A 25,592-nucleotide genomic window follows, 5' to 3' on the forward strand; every position below is an offset into this window, starting at 1 on the left:
CCAATTTCATAGAGCTGGGTAGAGTTGAAGCCTCATTACTTCAGGCCTACGTTGCTGTGCTGAACAAAGGCTAAAGCTTCAACAACTGGAAATTCTGTGAAAACCGTGAAGCTATTAAGACACTTCATGCGTTTGCCTCTGTTTCACTTTGCTATTTTAAGAGCCCTCAAGTTTTCGTAGGACCCTCAGTTTTCAGAGACCAGAGCACAGCGCGTATGTTGCATATTGACAAAGATGGTTTACAGGGTAAGCTCGGCCACTGGGCATCTTTGTGTACAATGACCTATCAAACACGACAATATGTCATTAAACTCGGCTATAGGGAAGGGTACCGTGACTACAGTGTGCTTATGTAGGCACAGTGTCTATATTGGGCATCAAGGAAGAAACGCAAGTATTCAAGCCAACCCCGGCCACTGGCTAACCAAACTTGCACACACTGTCATTCGTAATGTCCCTAAATGCACCAGTATGCAGTATAACCTACGCAGACATTCTAGTTCAACAGAAAGAAAAGTCGTTGACAACCCTCATTAAACAATTATCCATTTCCAGTTGAATTATTCCTCACTGCCAGGAAAACCTTAAGACCAGTGTAATACACAATTTATCCTTCACCATAGCTGCACCCGTACAGGCAGACAGCACGCCGCCACGCCACGTGCATGTATGCCACCAATACATGGGCCACAAAATCCTACAGCCCTTCACCGCAGTACTCCCTCAATCAACTAATTCCAAATATTACTTTTTAAAATTCTTCATCGCCTCCAATCTGCCATCAAACTAATCACAAGCCGGCGTGACCAGTATGAAGCGGTACTGCGCAATAACGCAATGCAACGCACTCCGCAATTGGTGGAAGACGTACACGCACATGGGATCCGAGGTTGCACTGAACGTTCCCGAAAGGTTATTTTACCACAAGCTACACGAAGCAAGCGTAGATGGTTTACGGGATAGGTCCTTGTGCACATTGCCGAACCATAGAGCTATAGAACCTCTTCACTTGAGAACCAATATAATGTTTAACAACATGCATAATTTAAGGTTACACATAATCAACTTACAAGTGAATCCAATTACGATTGTGTGATTGCACATTTTGTACCTCACGGACTTGGTGAATGTAGACTATACGATACGATTTGACATGGTCCATGCAGCTTGGCAAAAGTATGTAATTCGTTCCAGACCATTTTGTCACTTTTGACCTGAAAAAACGGTTCGTTGGAAAAACGAACCGAATTGATCTTTAAATTTCGGTAAAGTTCGTAAAGTTGTAATCCACTGTGTCTTTTTTTCTTCTATGAATCCCATTTATCAATCTGTATCTTAACCAGGTCGGGGATGACTTTCCGGTGTTAGCATAAATATTACTCACTATAATTCACTACCAGTATTGTTCATACTTACATGAATAGTTTCTCTTGTTTTCTATGTAATTTTTAATTTAGATTTGATTTAGACACCAAATGCACAGTCTACACTCATTACACAGTAAGAGTAATACATATAGGAGGAAGATCGTCTAGGTATGTTTTCCCTTTTGCAGCGCTTCTCCATATCCCCTAAAATCTCCAAACTATTAGTAAATGCAAATGATCCCAAAAGCTTTAATTTTCATGGATGCAACAGAAAATCAAAAAGAAATTACAATGCTCAAAGAAACAATGTGGTTAGATAATTAAAAATTTTAACACATCAAAAGCAATACGGTTTAACAAAAGTGTGCCTTTATTGGGTGATGTTAGTGCGTAAGAAAAGTAAGAAAGATTCTTAAGACTATCGTGCAGGCGAAGACTTTTGCGGGCTCCGCAACGACAGACCCCCACCGTCTCCACGGATGGCAAAAAAAACTTTGACAGAGCAAATAAGCTGGAACCCTGGTCCAATTCACCTTAAACGAATTGCTGGAAACAGGCGAAACAGCGAGGGACGCAAGTTGATTCTCGTCGCAAAAATATGTGGAATAGAAACCTCAAATTACTGAACAGTAGACTCAGTTCACAAAATGTCTTTTCTGGAATTAGATTCAGCTCTCAAGCACTTGCTTGGTCAGGATGACAGGTTTTTCTGTCATCCAGAAATTGTTGCACCTGTACTTTTAGTTTCCAGAACCTTCCAACGCTTATGGAACAGAATTGCCAGAGACGGATTGGTGTGAAACGCGGGCCTCACAGATTCTCACGAAGCATGAGATTGGTGTATGGAACAACAACTCCCGCATTGACAATACCGTTGCAGTGTATTGGCATTTTACTTTCAATTTAACAATTCATTTTGACGCAAAGGGAATACCCTTCCCGTCCTGTACTGGAACACCTGCAGGAAAGTTCTTTGTGATTGCAAAACACCAGGTAAACGCGTCAATACATCACAACAACACAACATATTCATAAAAACTTGTGGAAAAATAAGCTTTTGGGCAACGACATTAACGGTAGACACAAGGGGAATACCCTTCTAAACACGATGCCTGCAGTAAATTTGTGATCGCATCATGCCACCTGCACGCCGTATAAAAACGCCTCGCTTTTTAGTTAGCAGCATTAACGCAGACGGAGGACATATTATGGATACGTCGATCATGGTCTGTCTGGTACTACTTTTCACCTTCGCGGCCTCGGTGGTCGCGATGAACTCAACGGGGGACGCCTGTGGTGTGTGCGAGTGTATCGAGCATCTGCACGCCGTCATATGTACGGGCAAAGGCCTCAGAGAACTACCCTCGGGCATCCCCAATGACACTGTGTCGCTGTAAGTATCTTTTCACTTGACAGTGGCAGTTAATAGGCCTACCAGGGATCGGCAAAGAAAAGGTTGGCGTCAAAAGCAAGAGGAATAAAATGTCAAAAATATATCGCTTAATTATCAAAGTGGCAAAAATAATAGTACATGCACAACTGATTGCAAAATGAAAGTATACCTCCTTCTTAAATACCAAATATGGCAAGAAAAGGTGCGTTTTGAAGAAAAGAAAATTTATCTGAATGCACAAATAGTGAAAAAAAGAGGTCTATACATAAATTAATGTTTGGTGAACCAAGTCTGAAATCACGAGATTCAAAGAGGAAGTACATCACGAATTGTAGGCATCGGTGTTCAAAGACTTGTGTGCTCGTAGTTGGCAAGTCACAAACAGGTGTTCGGACACTCAGATTCCTAACTTTTTTTTTTACTTCGCATTAAAGTTCTTACTTCTCTTTAAACAGCGAACTGGGAGACAATTTCTTGCATGAGATACCTTATGATAGTTTGCTGGAATTCAAGTCCCTGATCAAAATGTAAGTTTCGAATTTGATTTTGTGGGCCTAGTGCTTATTGTTATAAGGGAACTAATGCGGGAGGCCATCTGAGTAATGTACAACGGATGAAAACCGAAATCATAATTTCAATACGAGCGATTCACAATCGTGCGCATCCAGGAGGTTTTAACGCGTTGGTCAATCACGACGTGCGAAATCTGTCGACCCAATGCGCGTGTGGAAAGGGTCGACAGATTTCGCGTGTTGTGATTGGCCAACGCACTGCATACTCTTGGAGGGGCACTATTGTGAATAGCCTGTATTCAACCAGCACCAGACTCTTTGATCGCGTATTTCCTTACTATGAGATGTTGAAAGGAATTTATAATTTGTTTGATTTTGGTTTGCTGTTTCAAAAAAAGTGCCCAATCTTTTACGTTTCACGTCCCCTTTTGTTAAATGTGTCCTTTTCCCACTCTGGAAAGGTTACAGTTCCACATTCACACTGTCCCTCATTCCCAATAGCACAGTTGGTTGCAGTGACAAGGGATCCGTCGTTTCGCTTTATTTTCCCACTTAGAAACTTAACCAACAACTTGATCGAGAAACCCTTTGGATTGCCGGAGTCCGTGATACATCTGTAAGTAAAATGTAATATGGTTATAAGTTTGGGTTTGGGTTTGGGTTGGGTTGGGTCGGGTTGGGTTGGGTTGGGTTGGGTTGGGTTGGCGTTGGGCTTTGGTTTTGGTTTGGGGTTTGGTTTTGGTTTTGGAAAGTAATAACATTTCATCGAAGGGTTTATACGTTCATCTGTTTGAAACACATGCCAATTTAATATGAGCCAAAGTTAGGTCACGGTCCCTCCAGTCAACCGTTTTCCCTGCTTGACAAAATGGAATAACCCACGCAGAGCCCTATGTTGTTGTTGCCTGTAAAAGCGGTTTTATCCGCATAGAGATCTGCATTGTTCTCACTGAAAACGGAGATCTGAGGATATGTCTCAGTAGATCTCTCATTATAAATTCATGATTATGCAAGCATGCGCACAAATGGCCTTAGCGGCAGGGCCCACTGAAAATGTACATGGGTGCAATTTTGATCATATTCTCTCATCTTTTCTGGCTTTGTTCATTTTTTCTTCAGAAAATCACATTGAATCGTGTTGATAATCATTTTTTACTCCTGCGCACAGGAAAAATCACAATTGTAAAAGTCTTTATACAGAGCACTAAGAATAACAGCTTTGGTTGATGGGATGAGGGAGAATGGGTGTGCTTTTAAGTGTGAGCATTAATTAAGGAGTCTAATTAAGAAGCAATCTAAACGTTTTCGTGTTTTACAGTCATGCGGAAGGGAATCGACTACAAGACATTAAGCCCATCGTGAAAAATGGAATCCACCTCAAATCAGTGTAAGTGCGGTGTTCGGCTAAAACCGATTTATCAAAGTCAATAAGGAAGCTGTAGTTTGAAGCTTTTAAGCAAGCGGAAATTCGGAGAAACACGCTTAAGATATCGAGACATGCATATTTCTGGCTGTTTCAAGGCGCTATTTTGGAGCCAACGTGTTTCGCAAAATCCATCCCCCAATTTTTGCAATAGCACGTCATCAGCTAAGTCGTCTTTGGGTAACGTATGTTTTGTCCCCATAGACTGTGCGTGCACCATGATTTAGTTGTGTATTCGCGCCTGCGCAATAGTGACATTATGGTTGTCAGTCTGAAAAATTATTCAGAGCAGACGAAGCATATCGGTCATGACACTTGTACGGGATTTGCACTGCTATTTCCTCTTTAGGACTTCGTGTGTGAATAAATTATCCTGAATCTTTCAAATGGTGCAGATATCTAAGGTTCTGTGTAAGAAAGGCCCCCTGAAAAAAAAATGAAGGTGTAGTGTGTTTAAATTTTAAGACAAGCCATAATTATATAAAAGCTACGCGTTTCACCTAAATTATCTAATTTTCACAATTTTGTCAGTTTTACCTTCGAATAACCATGATGCAACATGAAAGACTAATACCTCTTTTGAACAAAATTTTTATTTATTCTAAGAAACAAACCTTTTCTTCTTCGTTTTTCATTGTGTGGGAGGGGCGCTATATGGTGGGGGGTGCGCATGAACAGGCACCCCAGAACACCCTGGGCTCGGATCTCTGCTGGTGTTATTGCTATTTACATTTCAGCAGTAGACAGGCCAACAGCGGCGACGGCAAACAGGAATTTAAAGAAAAAGAAACACAACTTAACTTAATTGTACCTTCTAGGTGAATGGCAGGAGTTATACATGTATAATCTGAATGTATTGAAATGGCACAGTTTGACCCTAAAATGATGAAATTGGAAATGTCTGGAAAAACAGTTTATCTACTCATCCTTCCAAATTGATTAATGGCCAAGAAAATTAAATTCACACTGTGGACTTCCTCCTGATGGAAATAACAAAGAGTTGACCCTATTGTCATTATCCAATCCTAAAACTACATGTACATTGGAATAAAGATGATAAATCAATATCCCTCAAGTACTGGGAAGATTACTCTCTAATTACTTTGTACCTTCGAGATAGAATCTAATATAATTGAAGTCCATTCATTCCAACAATTTCAAAATTAAAGCAATAATCATCTCCAATAAGCAAGGGATTTACATGTCACTTAATCTCAAGTAAATGTGCCCGTCTCATTAATTTACATGTCACAATTTGCCCCGTGCCTGTACATGTACATGCAAGTAATGTATACTTATGCGCAACCAGTAACTTCCTCCAATTAAATGATCTAAACTACATAACCCCACATAATTACTCCACCGTAGATCCTACTCATAGTTTTGGTCTCGGTACCATGAACGTCGATACACATACATTTATATATACATGTATATACAAACCAGACTTGTCTGAGCACACTGCTATAAGTCCGCCATTATTTTACCGCCCAAGGGTAACAAAACCATTTGCCCAATTTACCCATAAAATAATGTATTTATACCCTTTCCACGATGTTTAACGATCTCTCCGCTCCCCTGGAAACCCAGGGACTTTGAGTGTTTAAATTCTGTGTGGAAATGAGGCGGAAACAGTAAGCGTAATCGACGTTGATCCTTTACTTTTAGGGTCAACCTGCCTGAGTCAACAGCCATTTTTCTGGCGTTTGGCTTTTAGTGTGATTCAGTGTGCATGCGCACAAACGAAGTGACCGGCACTTGCATAACTAGGGCTACTATTTCCGAGGGGGCCCCAAGGTACAACACTTTTTCACGGGGGCATCAAAAGACAGTGAGCTGCAGCAGAGGTTGTTCATGGGTTTTAAGGGGGGCACCCAGTGGGCACAGGCATTCGCAGGGGGAACCTGCCCCCGTAGTTACCCCACTGGTAAGTGGTTCAAATATACGTGGGGCACACAACTGTTGGTGAAATTTAACAAGTCAAACAGTGTAGCCAGTTTATAATTCGATCTTCGTTGGAGAAATATCGCCTCGGTTTGGTGAGTACCTCCTATGCCTATTGGATAATGCGGCTCTGGCTGGGGTCGTTCGAATTGGGAATGAACATATACAAGATTGGACACGGACTGGAGCAGTCCCGGCAATTGAAACCTTACACCGTACCTCCGCGGAATTGCACCAATGTAGGCTTTTACGTTTCTGTCCAAAATTCCTCTTCCAATGCAGAATATCTCAACGATATTACGCAAATTTCATTCACAGTAATTTAAGGGAGAACAACCTGGAAGTCCTAGAGACAGGCACCTTCAAAAAGAGCACTGACCTGATTCATCTGTAAGTATGCACAAAAAGTTAATCCAAGATGTCGTGTTATGGTGTGGTCTTGAACTTTGCAACACGGTGGTGTTCAAAGGCAGCGCAACATTGAGCAGTGCCCTGCAGTTTATAGGTCCATCAAGTTACATCAGTCGAAACTAAGCCAGTCATTTTACTTATGGGGCCGTGCTAATTTCGGCCTTAATTCACGGAAAGGTTTACCAACCACGATATTATCTCAGTCATGATTTCAATCACTGCTGGTTGAAATTCCTCAACTGATAAAATTTGAATACTTGAGGTTATCAGCAGTCCGATTGTCAGGTGCTCTTAACTGTTCATGTATGTCGTCCACCTGGCAGAGTATCATAATCGATGGTATGTTTCCATACACTAAAGAGCCTCCATAAGCCTTATACAGAGTCGCTATGAGCGACCTAGACCGAGGACGCGCATGAATTTTGGCTATAATCACCCCCCCTTCTCTGTTTATTGGGGATTGGGCAATTTTGCACTTGTAATTAAAGTGTTTTCAACTCTCGATAAATTATCTCAGGATGAGCTTACCCCTGATAAATTCAGCGTATTTCTTTTGTTCCCTTTCTCCTTTCACAATTGACAGACACTTGGGGCATAATAAGATATCGGAAATGCAGCCTGAGGCGTTAGAAGGACCAAGAAATATTTATAATTTGTAAGTCAGCACTCACTGAAAATTTTGTATGTGACATAAGAATTTGTGTTTATAAAGGTTACTTATCTTCAACCATACTTGAATTCTCAATTCTGATTTGTCAATCCTTGGGCAACAAACAGCGTGATAGATAACTGTATTGCACGATTCATACCAAACCCCGCCGCGTGCAATGCGCTGTTCTAGTAGGGGGAAATGGAGAGTTCTGGCCCACACCCCCTTTTTCGCTGTTTTCAGCAAAAACCCCTGGGTAGTACATCGACTCAAAAAATCGGGGGAATCCCCTAAAAATCTGGAATTCCAGATTTTAAAAATTTTCCCTGGGTACCTAATCGACCCCAAAATCCGGCCCCCAAAATACCGGGTGAATATACACCTTCTGAGCCAAAATCTCTTTCACCCACACGCGCCGGGGATTTCCACTCACCTTGAACTTTTGACCCCGGCGCATTTTTCCTGTAAACAACTCGTGACCAGTACCGATCGCACCAGCAATCACTCACAAACAAAAAAGGGACTTCCCCTTGCTACAAGTTGAGACTTGCCCGACCTGAACTCGTGACCTCTACTTAAAGCGTAGCTCTGTTCAAAGCAAAATGCGCTGTTTACAACCGCCTTAAATAAATGACCTATATATAAAAATAACAATAAATAAAAAAACATGTCAAGTCAAGTCGATAGAAAAAATGATAAAATTTTTAGAGACCTACATATAAATAGAGACATGAGCAACCCACAACACCGACCTCTACTATCGACCTTTAATCGATTTAAGAAGGCGTTTTTAGAAGATTTTGTCAAGCGGTATAACATCCCATTACCGGCACCAAAAACAACCAAAACCCGTAAATCTCACACTAAACCCGAGCTTATTGAAGCCATACGGGCAGATCAAAAACAATTTAGGTACCTCCCGTGTCAGTCATATCGGCAGCTGTTGAAAACGGTTCAAAAATATAATATTCCTTTTGCAAACAAAAACAGATACGTCAAACAGGACTTTGTTGAAGCGATTAAAGCTTACACTCAGCCCGAGGAAATTGCGGAAGTCGACGTTAGAAACGTCAGGCCCTTTCAGGGTAATTTTCGCAATTGGGAATTGATACCCCGTTTCTTTGAATACGATTTGATAAACGTTTTCGATTTTTACAAAACTTTCATCGAGAAAAAGCTTTGGAAGAACTAAAAGAAATTGGTTCGTACAAATTGCAAACGGCTCTAAAAGTTCAATTTAGATTGGAAAAACCCGAAAAAACCGAATTTGGCGTATTTCCCTTCCAAGCGACAACGATGCAGTAGCAAATAAAGCCGACGTTAAAAACGCACTCACTGAACAGAGGGAAAAACAAATAAAAGAGGTGGAGGCTCATACACAAAAAGGCTCGGTTGGATCTTTGACAAAGTTGTCGCTTTTTACGTCAACGTGGTTAAATATAATCCAGCGGGTTCTTCTTACATTCCGTGCCTAAAGAATTGGGAGACAAAAAAGCAATCATAAACGTCCAAATAAAGATCAGGAATGTATCCGATGGGCGTTGCAGGCAGCTTTAAAGTTATATTCAGATGACGTCAAAACCCAAATTGAAGTTAATCCAAAATATAAAATACATGACGAGCGGCCTTCAACTTACATGCCGAAGGCGTCAGATGGTTTAAATTTTACAAACACAAGCTTTCCAACACCGATTTCACAAATCCCACGTATCGAATCGCAAAATAACTTGGCAATCAATGTGTTTGGTTACACTAAAAGGCGGTCTTTACATTTTTTTAAAAAGCAAGCGTCCAGAAGAACCGATCAATTTACTTTATTTTACCCGAGATGAAGAAAATCACTACTGTTGGATTAAAAACTTTTCTCGGTTGACGAGTGATATCGATCATCACAACGGCCAAAAACACTGGTGTTTCAATTGCATGTCACATTTCCAAACGGAAGAAAAGTTAACCAGACACAAAGAAGATTGTCAAGGATTAAACGTTCCCACATGTACGGTCGAGTTGCCGGTCAAATGCGAAAATATACTCAAGTTTAAAAATTACAAAAATAAACAAGACGCGCCTTTTGTCATTTACGCCGATTTTGAGTCTGTTTTAGAAAAACTACCGCCGACAGATACAAACACTCTCACACAGATTCACAAGCCTTGTGGCTACTCATACATGGTCGTCAGATGCGACGGATTTGTACTTCAAATCAAACGTACAGGGGTGATGACGCGGCTGTTAATTTTGTACGGTCACTTTCTAAGGAAGCATCCAAGATCAACGAAACGTTTAAAAATAAAGCGAAGTTGATCTGGTCACCCGAGTTACAAAAATCTAAGAAAAATGTAAAGCTGTTGGATCTGCGAAAAGTTGATAGACAAGAAAATAGAAGAATCTCATTGCCAGTGTGATATTCCAAATGAACCAAAAACAAAAGCTGACAAAATTGATTTCTGTCATAAAAATGAAGCTGGGTTCAGAGAATGGGTATGTTTAGATTGCAAAAAGCCCATCAATAATTTTAGAAAGGTCAGAGATCATTGTCACGTGACGGGGAAGTACCGAGGCCCAGCGCATGCCAGGTGTAATCTCAAGTTAAGAATAGTGGTCAATCAAACACCCATTCCGGTGATTTTACATAATTTAGAAAAATACGACGCACATTTAATCATGCAAGGCGCCCACAAATTTTACGGAAAATCAATCAAGTTGATCGCTAAAAATACTGAAAATTAAATTTCGTTTTCTTTTGGCCAACTCAGGTTTTTAGACTCATTTCATTTCATGGCGGCTTCGCTAGATCGGTTGGTTAAAAATTGTTCACCCGATGATTTTAACTTATTATGTGAAAAGTTTCCAAATAACACAAATTTATTGTTGGAAAAAGGAATTTACCCCTATGAGCATATCGATTCCTTTGATCGATTTCAAGAAACAAAACTCCCGCCTATAGACGCTTTCTATAGCTCTCTGAAGCAGTCCACCGTGACCGAGCAAGAACATACCCGCAAGGAAAAAGTATGGCAAGCCTTTGGCTGTAAAAACCTAGGCGACTACCATGACCTATACGTAGAAACGTACGTGTTATTGCTAGCGGCTGTTTTTGAGAACTTCCGTAAAGTCTGCAAGAAGAACTACGGCCTTGACCCAGCCAACTATTACACATCACCGGTCTGTCGTGGGATGCATTGTTAAAGCATTCCGGTATACAATTGGACCTACTGACAGACATTGATAAGCACTTGTTCTTTGAAAGGGCAAAAAGAGGTGGGGTTTCTTCTGTAGGAGCCAAACGATATGCAAAGGCCAATAATCCAGAACTACCTGATTATGACCCAAATAAGCCAGAGTCACAGATCATGTACCTAGACGCAAATAATTTATACGGCTGGGCGATGAGCAAATATCTGCCTGTAGGGGAATTTACCTGGGAAACAGACTTAGAAAAATTTACGTACTATTACATCCAAGAGTTGCGACTAACTGACGACTACGGTTACATGTTTGAGATTACTATGGATCACCTGGAACGTCACCATGACAAACATAATGACTTTCCACTTGCACCCGAAAATATGTCGGTACCAAACGAATGGCTTTCAAGCTATCAACAAAATTTAATTGGTAATGGCGAAGTGAGCAAAGTGACCTCGGTAGACAAACTCGTGTCTACTCTAAACACCAAAGAAAAATACGTGGTTCACTATCGTACATTGCAAAAATATCTCAAACTAGGGTTGTGGATCAAAGAAGTTCACCGAGTATTGAAATTTCGTCAAAAGCCGTGGATGAAAAGCTATATTGACAAAAACACAAAATTGCGCAAATTGGCCAAGTCTGATTTTGAGAAAGACTTTTTCAAATTGGTGAACAACTAGGTCTTTGGCAAGACGATGGAAAATGTCAGATATTGAATTGACGGTCATTTATTGAGGGATGTACAAGACGCTGACAAATACAGAAAATTAACTTATAAACCAAATTACAAATCGACGGTACCATTGAGGACTACGAGCTTTCGTTTGTGGAGATGTACCGAACCAAAACAAAATTAAATAAGCCAATATATTGTGGCGTAAGCGTGCTCGATATATCAAAAACGTTGATGTACGATTTCTACTACAACGAGCTAAAAGTAAATTTTGGTGACAAAGTAAATTTACTTTACACGGACACTGATTCTCCATTAGTTCAGATCGAGCGAAGCTCACACGATTTAAACGGCTACCTAAACGAAAAGCGCAATTTGTTTGACTTTAGTAATTACCCGCCCGATCATCAACTTTACAGCACCAAAAATAAAAAAGTCATAGGCAAAATGAAAGACGAATTTGGTGGCAAAACAATTTTAGAAGCCGTTTGCATTAGACCAAAAATGTATTCAATTTTGACGGTCGATCAAAATTTAAAGAAGGCGAAAGGGGTAACAAAAGTAGTAACTCAAAAGACCCTAACCCATGAGATGTACAAAAGCTGCATATTTGACCAGGTTTCTCATTTCAATAAACAGCAGCTATTGAAATCAGATAAACATCGGGTGTTTACTCTGTCGCAAAACAAACTGAGTCTCTCGCCGTTGGACACAAAGCGCTATATATTGCCGAATGGAATCGATACGTTAGCTTACGGGCATAAGCGAATCGAGTGAGCGAAGCGAAGCGAACCTAAGCTAATCAGGCGGTAATTCCGTGTCTTCGGGTACGACCTGAAGTTCCTCTTTGACGAAACTCTTATTTGGCCCGTTTAATAGATAGTATAAAGTTGGACCCGTTTTTATCCGCTTACCATTCACCCGTTTAAATTGACTGGTGCGCTTTTCAATTTGCCAAACGTCCACGGACCAGACCGGATCTGTCGCCCTTCTAATGGTACCACCCTCTTGCTCACCCGGGTAATATAAATACCTAACGACCGCGTCTGGAGGAAGTTCTCTGCGGGTAGAGATCTTACCGTTTAACTTATATTCTCTTACAGGTGCACTCGGTGTTTGGCTCGCTACGCTCGGTAATTTTATAGCTTCTGCAGGAACGGCATCGATTAAACGCGTTTTTTCCTCTTTTAACGATTTCACGACTTGGGGCAAACGTTCTACCCATTCAACGTATTGAGCGTATTGATGGCCGAATAAACGCTCGGCTAAAGTGCTGTTAAACCTTTCCACGATCCCTTGAGATCTGTGAACACCCGGCACACCCACTTGAATTTCTACCCCGTGTTTTACCATTAACTTTTTAAACTCGCCTTTGAATTCAGATCCCGAGTCTACCATTACGAATTTGGGCCAGGTCAGAGGTGATCGCTCATAAATTTTCTTTATTGCTTCACTCACTTGCCCGGCGGTTTTACTGGTCATCAGATCGGCTTCTTTATACCGGGAACCCACGTCTACCACGGTCAAAGCGTACTTAAACGTTTTTCTTTTAACGTGGTCCCAGGGTAAAAACAAAACGTCCATTTGATGCGCGTAATTAGGTTCGACCGATTCTGATTGCAACATTGTAGGTCTGGGTACGTAATTTGGTTTTGGTAAATATATTTGCCAAAGGGCCTGCTTTTTTAGCCAGTTTCTGATAACTGATTTGTTCGCACCGGTCTTTTCGTGTAGATGATCGACCGCGCTTTCTCCCGGCCAGTAATCCTGTGGGCTGTAAAATAGTTTTTTTTAAAGTTTCCTCCATTTTAAAATAAAGTTATGCAAATCGATACGCTAAGAAACCGACCAAGGCCGTCCCGGATATAATCCAAACAAACTCGCGAATCTTTTGATCTTCAGAAGGCTCGTATAAATCGGATAATTTAGGTTTACAAATGTCTGCTGACTCGCGCGTTCTTGTCGCATTCGTTCGTTTAAAAAGTCTAGCATGTGTACGCGGTTTTGTTCCCAGGATTCCTTCGCTTGCGCCAATTGCTCCAACGCGAGGTCGTGACGCTTTCGTTCTTCGTCGACTTTACTTTTTGATAAACTGCTAAATAAAAAATTTGAGCCCGTGAATGCCAAGGCGTTTACTATCGCTCCTCCCACCATCATTAAAGCACTAGCCATTTTTAAAATAAGGTTAAATTAAATTAAATGAATAGCGAAAATAAAGATCAAGTTAAAGATCAATTGTCGGAAATTCAAGCAGACCTAAGTAATATCGAGGAGATGCTGGGTGACATGCGTGCAGACATAGGTCACATCGGTGATATGGTTTTAGAGATCCAAAGTGAAAAATACAAAAACCTGTTTTTGCAGGGGGTTTAACGTTAATCGCGTTTTCTTTTCTTTTTAAAATATTTTAATAAAATAAAAATAAGAATCGTAAATAAAAATAGTATAATAAAACTACTATATATTAAAAGTAATATGTCACAACAATACACCAAAAACCTAAACCCGAGTCGCAGGCTTAAAGTTCCTCGCGCGATCAAAGGCGAGAGAAAAGAAGTCACAATTACACATAACCCGAGTACCATAGCCGCGGGTCACACGTTAAACGTAAAATTCCCGGCCCTAGGCACGGACGACGTCATTGTATCCGGCACCGCCAAACTGGCCTTTAAACTGGACCTAGACAGCGCCTCGGACGACAACCGTACCGTGTATAACAACGTGGCGCGAAACCTGCTTTCGGAAATAAACGTGAGTCTGCAAGGAAACAAAACCGTAAGTTACCTAGATGCGGACGTATTTCACAATTTTAAGGACAATTGGCTACCCCTGTCGCAGACTAAAAACATGGCGTACTTTTGATTGGAAAAGGAAAACGTGGCCAAGATCTGACTCGGTGCTGGCGATAAAAACGAAGCTGCAAACAACGGTAAAGATAAAGCAATTGCCGACGCTTATAAAAACCGATACGTGATTCCTTTAGACACGCCGATGTTGACGGCGTGCCGTGTGAACGAAACTATTAATTATTAATTCCGGACGTTCCATAATGAATGAGCAAATTCGAGTGAAGGGGCAATTTAAAAGAAGGACAAGAGACACCGTTTAAATGCAAAGTTAACCACTTAAGCCAACCCCCCTAACACTGACGTATTAAGACAAATATCTTGCTGGAGCATGAATTATAAGCTGAATACCATTGTGCGTGTATTTCACATTATTTATTAATTAGAGAACCTGCATAATAAGCCTTTTGCGATTTAAATTTGAATCAAATCTGGTGCACTGAGTTATCTGATTGCACATAAACATAACAAGTTGAATTCCCCAAATTAAGACACCGTTGCTATGCCACGGATTGGACAAGTTGGGGGGGGGGGTACCCCTCAGTCTCATTTCTTGCTGGTTATAACGAGATATGGCAAAACAGTGTCTTTAGCATGGAGAATTCACTGCTTATGTTCACGTGAATATAAAGAACTCAGTGTACCAGAGTTCATTCAAATGTAACTCGCAAAGGCTTATTCGCAACGCCCAATCATGGCTGACAATATTAGAAGATAATGTGATGCCGCAGCGATGCTATTAACATATTGTGTTCAAACGAACTGTGATCTCATTTCTGTCACTGGTCTACCGCGCAACATCGAGTTGAGTATACACTGACTTTTTTCCTCTTCAAAATATTGTTGATTTAAATTTGGTGGACAGTCTGCGAGAGATTCTGCATGTGATGCGCTGCAAAAAAAAAAGAAAAAATGAACTGACACTAAAGCATTCCTTTGTCATTGTGCACGCTGTTACTTGTGCATGATCTTGTGTTTAGTCTTGAGGTGGTTTCGACAACTACACTGATTTGTTGTCTGATATTCCATTTTGTTCAATTAGGTGGATGGACGTTAATAACCTGAAGGTTTTAAGGCCACACACCTTTGGGAGCGTATGGAAACTCTGTGTCATGTAAGCATCATTCATATGTCAAAATAGTATAGGTTAACATTTCATTCTTAACGAGTGTTAAGTTTGTGTTGTTTTTCGTTGAAGCGATAGACACGTGTCTTGTTACGATTTATGATCTTTGTTCGCGATGCAGAACTCTAGCCAACAGCAAGTTGGAGGAAATTCCACCCGGGCTGTTTCTCAGTCAGACGAAGCAAGACACTCGCGACAAATACATTAATTTTCTGTAAGTAAGGCAGTTGAATCTGGTGTATAATGGCATGATGTATTGTAATACCAATCACCCCCCCTCAAACTAATAGCTACGTTATGTTTGTTGTTCTTCAACCAAGTAAAATGTCACGTTATTTGCGCCATTATATCAAGTTGATAGCGCGAGTGAACATTGCCGTAGTGTTGGGATTGGGCACTGAAGCCAATAGGCTGAACAGTAATATCACAAATCATTCGTGCTGCTTCTTGCAACATGCGTGTATATCATTTCTATGCGTGTTTCATCTGCAGGAGATTATCTGAAAACAAGCTACAGCGTGTCTCCCCAGGAGCATTTCACGGAGTGAAAGCTTTCAGGAACCTGTACGTGACTATGTCTTGATATCTATGACTATGTCTTGAAATAATTAATTTTGGACTTTTTGCCCAGCCCGACGTGTATTATTACATTGTATACTCGGTGTGTGCCCTGTAAGGCCGAGCATAATACACGTCAGGCAGGGCAAAACATCCAAAATTAGTTTAAAATACGGTACACTGAAATGGCTGGTATGTTGGAATGAGCTGATGAATGTGGCAGTGCAAGCAACAAGCTGGGTGTGGCAGGAATGTTTTGTTCAAAAAGTTTTTAACAGAGGGCACTGTTTACATTTAGGGAAACAATGGCCTCTGCCAATGTACAGCCTACATGTAAATAGTATCCCTGTCAGAAAATACTCCTGCGATCTGTCTGTAACACGACTGCTCATCTTTTTTTATTCACATTCTCAGATTACGGAGGGAAAATTTCCTCATGTTTCTTTTTCATTTTGTTTCAAAATATTCGTTGTTAATGGAACAGAAATTCACGGTACGTATTAGATTGGAAATTAATACCGGTGTGTCCATTTCCGAACCCGAATATAATGTAAGGAAATTCGAATTTTAAAAAAAAGATTGTTTGAAGACTAATCACGAAATAGGATTTTTTTATTCATTTCCCAGATACTTAGACAGAAACGAGCTCACCTCTCTGCCGAGCAACATGTTTGAAAATTTGACAGAAATTGCTATAATGTAAGTGTTCTGTACTGTTACGTGGATCTAATCGACGAGACTGCGCATTTAACAGCATGATGAGTATCAAAAGCAGATTGAATATCCTACATGGTGTATCAGTAAATCTGGAAAGCACATGCTCTTAGAGAAGTCTCACTGGTTACCATTTCATTAGTTACACGTGTAGCGATTAATTTGTAGTTTGCTAGTGTACCGTACTTTTCATTTTGATGTTGTAAATATTCCAATTCGAATCGTTGAACTTTGACTTCCATTTGTTTTCACTCATCGAAATCGATAACCTTAGTTATCACAAGATGCCACCGACAGAGAAACTACAGACTCCCTATACTACAGATTTCTTTCACGAAAAAGACCGAACCTGTAGCTTTCGGATTTATTTTGTTATTGTGACACTCCCTAAGAGAAGCAAAATATATTTAGGAGTAAAAATGTGGCTTAGATCTGCTTTCAGGAAATCAAAACCTCGAGGGGGGACGTTAATTTTTTGCAAGAAAGGGCTCCCACGTCTATTTTGGAACGCCTTTTTGCTAATTTTACGGCCAACTATAAAAACGTCCTGTGATATCCTACCTCTGATGTTCATGCTGAACAGCCTGGTTTAGTCACCGTAAACATAGGGGCTTCCCCTTAGCCAGAAAAAAAATACTCCAGCCAGAGTCTGGCTAATCCCATGGGAATGTGTAAAAACATTTTCCAGACGGCAGACATCAAGGATTGTTTACATCAACGGCTGCCTGGCTTGCCCAGGCCTGGCCCCAGACAGGGGGCCAGTCTACTGGACTCCCTCCGTATCGTAGGCCGTTTCGCAATACTCAACTTCGTCTCCGTCTCAGGCTTCGCCCCCGAAACCAATCCCCGATTGTGGGCCTGAGGCGTTAAAATCAAATTGGATTACTGTAAGTTTTTGCTCTCTTGCATCTTATTTGTTTTGTGGCACTATTACACTAATCGGTACGCTTACAGCTTCAAAGTCAGGTAGTTAAAAAAAACAGTTGAAGCCTGAGACGCAGCCGAAGTTGAGTACTGGAAAACGGCCCTAGGCCCCACAGCGGTCCATTCAGAAAGTGTTGACTCGCGAAAATGCCTTCTATGAAACCCCTTTTGCGTGTATGGATCACTCACCAGATTAATACTCTGATGTATTACTTTTGGAGATTTCCAATTCGTAAAAGTCCGTGAAATTTTGGTTTCGATATGGGCCATTCATTTACTAAAGCGATAAACTCCCAATCGCTGACCGATGCCAAACACAATCTGGATCTGTTTGGTCCGGGAACCAGACGGCGCAGTAGAGACGGTGATCTGAGCTGCTGTTTTATCAGCGACTGTGTATCGCTCGTAAAGAAGCCTTGTGTGTGCGTGAATGCATTGAATCATTGGATTTGCGCCGGGGAGATGTAAATTAATTTTGGATTTGCCTGCCCGACGTGTATTTTAACATTGTATGCTCAGTGTATGTCCCCACGGGTTGCGAAAAAAAACCACAAGCGTACTCGGGTGGGACACGTCAGGCAGGGCAAATCCATAATTAATTTTCAATGAATGTGTCGAAACAACAGCAGGTATTTTCATGAGTACGCGTCATCATCGTGTGGGATGGGGATTAATTGGACGAGCGAATGGCGTACGCTCCACACAATGCCACGCTGTCTGGCAACGAGTTCACACTCGCTATAGTAAACGACTGGCCCAATTCTAGACAAGCATTGACAGCAGAGGAGGGTATAGCCTAAGGCTATTTCATGTGGCTTGTTAATATAAGATAACAATAGCGTTTGGGTACAAGCTTACTACATTTTCCTGTGGTTTTCTTGCAGATTTAACTGAGGACATCAATGTGGGAATTTAAAACCATTCAAAACAATTTTTGTTTTCAACAAAAAAAAATCACACACATGCAAGGCGACAATTTCAAATTTGGATTCCTCTTAAACCAAAAACACATGATAATTTTGAACTCTTTTGCACTTTGCAGTGAATTTGCTCACAACAGACTCGTTTCTGAAGGCCTCCCGGAGGATACGTTTCAAAACACTTCAATACTCACACTGTAAGTATTTCGACCTTCAAAAACTCTCTTTTTTTTATTCACGAGAAATGTACATGGGCTTTTCCTTACATTTTGTGTGATATGTTAATATGTTAAGGAAATGGAATTCGTGTTGTTTTCTGAAACAACCATTAATAGAGGGCATGGATGAACTCAATGAAAAACCTCGGTAGGTTAACCAAAAACGTGTTGTTGCTGTTGTGAAGAGACAAATTTTGTGTAACGCGAAGCACACATCAGCAATTGGACAGTATGTCACCAAACAGTTAATTGTGAACCATTGGTGAACACTGATCTTTGTCTACAACTAGTGCATATTCGACAGTCCACACTGATTTAACAAGACAACTGTTTTCCCATTCATTGGGATGTTTGTCAGGAAATGATTGCTGCTAAATCACTGACCGAGTTTTGACCTTAATTTGCTAAGGCACCATCGAGTGCGCTTAAGAGGGCCATAACTGACCACATGGAGATTAATTCGCTTTAAAAAGCCTGGAAAACGAAGCATGCTTTGTGTGAAAATTATCATACTGACCACTAAATGACTTATTAACATTTCTTTGCCAGCAAGGGGTTTAGCACGAATAATTTGTATCATCTATCATCTCTGTGTCATTTTAGGGACATATCATCCAATCAGCTGACTTTCATCCCCACTGGACTTTTCCGATCACAGACAGGCCTCCGTAATCTCTACTTACAACGAAACAGAATCAGTGTCCTGCAGGAAGAGGTGTTCAGAGGACTTCGATCGCTACGATTTTTGTGAGCAATTAGCGATTCTCCAATATGCTGGAAATTTCAAAACAGATACCAGACAAAGTAAAACAAAATCAAACCAAACTGAGCCGACCCATTTGAATCTAACCCTAACACAAGAACAAAAACACACAAAAATCAAATCAAACCATGCCAAACCTCACAGGAAAAACAGGATGCCAAGGTACCTCTGTTTTCTCTGCGGATGACGTTGTTATATTTTCGACTTTTAAACCGCAGCTTTAAAACCTGTGATGATCAGGAATATTCTTGTATTTTCCCTTCAGAATGCTATTTGACAATCCAATCACTGAACTAGTGGACTGGCTGTTTTACGATACCAAACTAACGCGTCTGTGAGTATGAACAATTTTGAAGAGAGAAAAACCTTTTCAGAAGAATAGTAGGATATATGTTAACCAAGTTCTCGAATAGGGACACTGCACGTTGTGTTTACCGAATTACACCACATGCACTGCCACAGTACTCTCGGAATGCCTTTTCAAAACTGTTTCGATCATTTTGGCAGATACTTATTCCAGTCCCAACTGTCGTCCTTAGGGGAGCGGTCATTTGCAACCAGGAACAAAACTCTCGATTACATGTGAGTAACTCCCTCCATCCTTGGTGCTTCGCATCAATTACTTTCACTTCCAGGCTGACAGGAAAAAAGTATCTGATATATTTCTGTCAACTAGTTTTCCGTTTTTTCTTTCTTTAACTTAGATCTTTATATGGCAACAACTTGAGGAGAATTCCAGATACCGTTTGGCAAGATCTAGGCAGAGATAGTTACGTGTAAGTTTGTACTTTATGTGGAAAGTGGGGTCCTGTGTAAAAATCAACTTTCTCCGTACACCTTCAACAAAACTGCTGGAAGAAATGTCAGTGATATTGAGACACCGGGAGGATAATCGGATGAAACTTGATATTTCGCCATAATCTGTCTTTTTAATCTTATCTAATCTATATCAAAAATATAAAAAAAATTCCAAGGGTCTTTGGAACAAAACAAAAGGTCATGATTAAAAATCATGATCATTAAAATCATTAAAAATCACAATCTGTTTAATTAACAACAGTGTCAGCTGCAGTTACAATATATATCACAGACCATTTATTCTCCTCTTTTTCAGAGCAATCGAGAACATCTTAGAATTTGCGCCAGTAACGAACAGAAATGATGTCAAAATGTGAGTAATAGAGGGAGGGTGAAATATCTGTTAATAATTATGAAACTACAACTTAAGCAAATAGTGTACTCCTGACATGCTTCCTACACCTTAGCCTGCAAGACACATTTCTTCTCATATCAATTTGACTTTCCTCGTTTGCAAAAGTTGCAGAACAAACCCACTGTGATGCCCCTCTCTATTAAACAGGACCCAAGATCAGTGACATCTTTTAATTCTTCCAAACTGTCATTCTCATGCAGTGAATTAGTTGGCAACGGATTCGCCCAACAGATAATCGTGACCAGGGATCTAGCAGACATTTTTAGCCAGTCGGGATTTAACTGTAGATGTCACCAGAAAGAACACTGGGAGTGCACACCGTGCCCCCAGGGCACATTTGGAACTTCGCGGACAAACAGCTATTGCATAAAATGCCCTCCAGGTATAAAGCCTCACAGAAAAAGATATTACCTTTGGTAATAGTCTAACGTTAAGAGAACTGTGACGTAAATTCCTATACTCATGAAGCGTATGCTGGAAGTAACATTGAGAAAAAGCGGAACAACTACTTAAAAAAAGTCAAATATGGTCTTTGGGATATAACTGAACCTACCAAACATTTTCTCGGAGAAATAATCATTTGACAAGAAAACACATACCACTTGTAGCAAAAACTTTTAAATCAGTCTGGAAACTATTGACATAAACTACATGTGGATATTTTATCTCTTTTAATTAGTTTTGGCTTTGAGGTTTTCGAAAGGTCTTACATTTCTTTTGTGTGTTTGTCGATTTCTTGACTCCTAATGACTTTGCTATTAACCAGTTTTACAACATTTTGTTTTCCTGGCATGCAGGAGGATTTTACCAAATCAAGACCGGCCAAGTTGCGAACGCCTCTCAAGGTATCAATTGCCAAAGATGCAACAATGGGACTTACGTTACACCAGAGGCCCATCCTGGTACCAGTCCTGCCAACTGTACGGTGTGTCCAACGGGCACCAATAAAAGCCTCCACGCTGGCTTTCGTGCTTGTCCTTGTCTTGATAACTTCTTCCGTACAGATAGGTTCGGTGAATGCCAACTCTGCCCAAACGTAGGAGTCAACTGTTCGGGTGAATACCAACATCTGTTACCTGGATTCTGGTGGACCTGGGACTGGGTCAGGGCTGACAACTATCAATCTTATCAACAATTCGTCCAAAATGTGCTCACAGAGACCAACGAATACGACAATGAGACCACGAGGTTTCTAGGCGTGTTGCCTAAAGTCCATCGATGTCCTCGTAGTGAGTCGTGCGTCAACGCTGAGATGGGTGGTATTAACGTCACCTGTGCGGAAGGCTACACGGGGTGGCTTTGCGCCCAGTGCAGTCCGTCTTTTTACCCGTGGTTTGACCACTGCTTCAAATGTCCTGAGTGGTGGTGGTTCCTCCTTGAGGTCCTTCTACTGTTGACTGTCATTGCGTTGATCGTTATAGTCACCGCTTGGCAAATACGCAAGGGCCGAAAGAAAGGCCGGTCTCCTGTCAGCGTGCTGCTGGCTCGAGGGAAAATTTTACTGGGGTTTTACCAGGTCATGGGGGAGATATTCTCGGCTTTGGAAGAAATTTCATGGCCGAGGATACTGACAAGTGTCGGCTCTCTCTTTAGGCTGCTGGAGGTGAATATAATGCGGTTAATTATCAGTCCCAGATGTTATTTCCCAAGATTCACCTATCCTGAAATCTACATCGAGTTACTGGTCGGCACTAGTTTTGTGGCATTCGTTATGTTCGCGGCCTGCTGTTATTACAGCTTAACCAAGTGTTACTTGATGACAAGGAATATGCCTGTTGAAAAACGAACAGGTCTTGTAGCCAAAACTAAGCAGAGGTGTTACTTGTTTGTGGTCATTCTGCTTTTTGTTTCCTATCCAAGCTTGTCCAGTGTGATACTTACCCTGTTACCCTCTGGATGTCAACTCTTTTATGTAAACGATGACGACTCTGTAAGCGTCACTAGACTTCGGGCTGATTACTCGATTGATTGCCTAACACAACAGCATGTTTCTTATAACCACGCCGCCGAAGTCGCCCTCTCTTATGTTGTTGGTTTTCCGTTGGTGTTGCTTCTCCTCTTGTGGTGGACCAATAGAAAACGGGCAAAGGGCATTCCGGGTATCTTGTTGGAATCAGAAGACGTTGGGCAGTCTACCAGAGATGAATGTGGGAGACGGGAAAGTGAGGATCGGCCTCTGCTTGATGTTGCTGGTGGGGCTCATAGTTTAAATGCCGGTCGTGTTGGTAAAAGTCATGGAGGCTCTGACCAGACTGACGACGATGAGCCGCTGCTGCATTTGGAACCATCAAGCCAGGATGAATTCACATGGGAAAGTTTCCTGTGTGAAAACTATAAACCGCAGTTCTGGTACTGGGAGATCTTGGAGCTTGCTCGCAAAATCGTCCAAACGCTGTTTGTGCTGCTGTACGGCGCCGACGACCACTTTACCATGTTCGCAACCATCGTCATTTCCGTCGGCTTTCTTCTCCTGCACGCCTACGTCAAGCCCATGAAGGATGCCGCAGAGCATCGCCTGCAGATGTGCTCACTGGGCACCATTCTCCTAAACCTGCTGGCAGCGTCACTGCTTCTGTTGCCGAGTGAACACAGCCAATCCGGCGAGGAGAGGAAGGAGATCCTGTCTGTCATTCTTGTGTTTCTGAACCTTAGCATTATTGTGTTTGTCGTGGGTAAGTATCTTTTTCCCACGATCTCGTTTATAAGCTTAATGATTAAATTCTTCAAGAAAGCATGCAAGTCAAACTTAATGTTATGGACAACTCAGTGTCTCTCAATGAAAACTATGCAAAAGAAATATGTTCTGGCAAATACTGAGGAGAAAATGTGATCTCTCTCTGCTTTCATTGCTGTAGTGACTTTACTGTGGACTGGAGCGAAGGCTTTGTGGAGGCAAGGATGCTGCTGTCGCCACGGAGGATGCATCGCTACAGTATGCGCCAGTTGTTGTCATCGACCTTTACAACGTCGATCAAAGTGGTACCACTTCCTTGATGACACCGAACAAGATTTCTCCGCAGACGTGCAAATAGAATACCCGGAGTAATGGACACGACAATGAACACAATGTACACGGCCTAAGTCTATACAAAGAGATAGAAAGTAGGCAAGCCTGGAGTTCCAGCTTATGAGGTTTAATTTTGTTCTTTAATCATTTTTTTTGGTATTTTTAATTTTAAATTTTTTATCATTTTTAACTATTATTCATTTTTTCCAGACAGTTTGCATCAGTGATGATTATCATGGTAGATACGGTGTTGTCAGGTTGTGGTGTACATAGATTCAATTGGTCATGTACGTAGTGTTAAAATGGTAAAAATGTGAGTTAAAGACTGTCATTACATGGACTCGAATTTCAGTTTTGGACTGTGTTTTGTATGCACTATAAACTACAGCTTATAATTACATAGGTATTCGAAAATTGGTAACAGCATACATGTACAGGTCACATGCTCAAGTGTCTTCAAGTTAACGGAGCCACATTTATTTCCTGATGACTCTACCACAATGGCATATTTCTGAAATGAACTAAGTCGCCAAACAGTCGTTTCTCCGGCGTGACCAGAATGAAGCGGTACTGCGCAATAACGCAATGCAACGCACTGCGCAATTGGTGGATGACGTACACGCATATGAGGTCCAAGGTTGCTCTGAACGTTCCTGAAGGGTTATTTTACCACAAGCTACACGAAGCAAACGTAGATGGTTTACGGGATAGGTCCTTGTGCACATTGCTGAACCATAGAGCTATAGAACCTCTTCACTTGAGAACCAATATAATGTTTAACAACATGCATACTTTAAGGTTAGACATAATCAACTTACAAGTGAATCCAATAACGATTGTGTGATTGCACATTTTGTACCTCACGAACTTGGTGAATGTAGACTATACGATACGATTTGACATGGTCCGTGCAGCTTGGCAAAAGCGTGTAATTCGTTCCAGACCATTTTGTCACTTTTGACCTGAAAAAACGGTTCGTTGGAAAAACAATTGATCTTTAAATTTCGTTGAAGTTGTAATCCACTGTGTCTTTTTTCTTCCATGAATCCTATTTATCAATCTGTATCTTAACCATGTCAGGGATGACTTTCCGGTGTTAGCATACATATTACTCACTATAATTCACTACCGGTATTGTTCATACTTACATGAATAGTTTCTCTTGTTTTCTATGTAATTTTTAATTTAGATTTGATTTAGACACCAAATGTACAGTCTACACTCATTACACAGTAGGTGTAATACATATAGGAGGAAGATCGTCTAGATATGTTTTCCCTTTTGCAGCGCTTCTCCATATCCCCTAAAATCTCCAAACTATTAGTAAATGCAAATGATCCCAAAAGCTTTAATTTTCATGGATGCAACAGAAAATCAAATAGAAATTACAATGCTCAAAGAAACAATGCGGTCAGATGATTAAAAGTTTTAACACATCAAAAGCAATACGGTTTAACAAGACTGTGCCTTTATTGGGTGATGTTAGTGCGTAAGAAAAGCACTATCGTGCAGGCGAAGACTTTTGCGGGCTCCGCAACGACAGACCCCCACCGTCTCCACGGATGGCAAAAAAAAACTTTGACAGAGCAAATAAGCTGGAACCCTGGTCCAATTCACCTTAAACGAATTGCTGGAAACAGGCGAAACAGCGAGGGACGCAAGTTGATTCTCGTCGCGAAAATATGTGGAATAGAAACCTCAAATTACTGAACAGTAGACTCAGTTCACAAAATGTCTTT

At 41.0% G+C, this 25,592-nt stretch overlaps 1 protein-coding gene across 1 annotated transcript; it reads left to right on the plus strand.

Moving 5' to 3' along the window:
- Window positions 1–2,438: 2,438 nt before the first annotated feature.
- Window positions 2,439–25,299, plus strand: LOC147797535 (uncharacterized). The gene is made up of 19 exons (XM_087143274.1): window positions 2,439–2,760; window positions 3,216–3,287; window positions 3,829–3,888; window positions 4,591–4,659; window positions 6,958–7,029; window positions 7,634–7,705; window positions 15,453–15,524; window positions 15,658–15,750; window positions 16,029–16,100; window positions 16,722–16,793; window positions 18,775–18,849; window positions 19,474–19,617; window positions 19,899–19,967; window positions 20,141–20,215; window positions 20,338–20,409; window positions 20,748–20,804; window positions 21,047–21,228; window positions 21,644–23,518; window positions 23,702–25,299. Exons 1-19 carry the CDS (start codon window positions 2,504–2,506, stop codon window positions 23,890–23,892), a joined length of 3,651 nt encoding a protein of 1,216 aa, XP_086999400.1. The 5' UTR covers window positions 2,439–2,503; the 3' UTR covers window positions 23,893–25,299.
- The last annotated feature ends 293 nt before the right edge of the window (window positions 25,300–25,592 follow it).

The sequence above is a fragment of the Acanthaster planci genome, linkage group LG11, assembly GCF_054643075.1.
Source record: "Acanthaster planci isolate LZ-2023a linkage group LG11, COTS_SCS, whole genome shotgun sequence".
Lineage (NCBI taxonomy): Eukaryota > Metazoa > Echinodermata > Asteroidea > Valvatida > Acanthasteridae > Acanthaster > Acanthaster planci.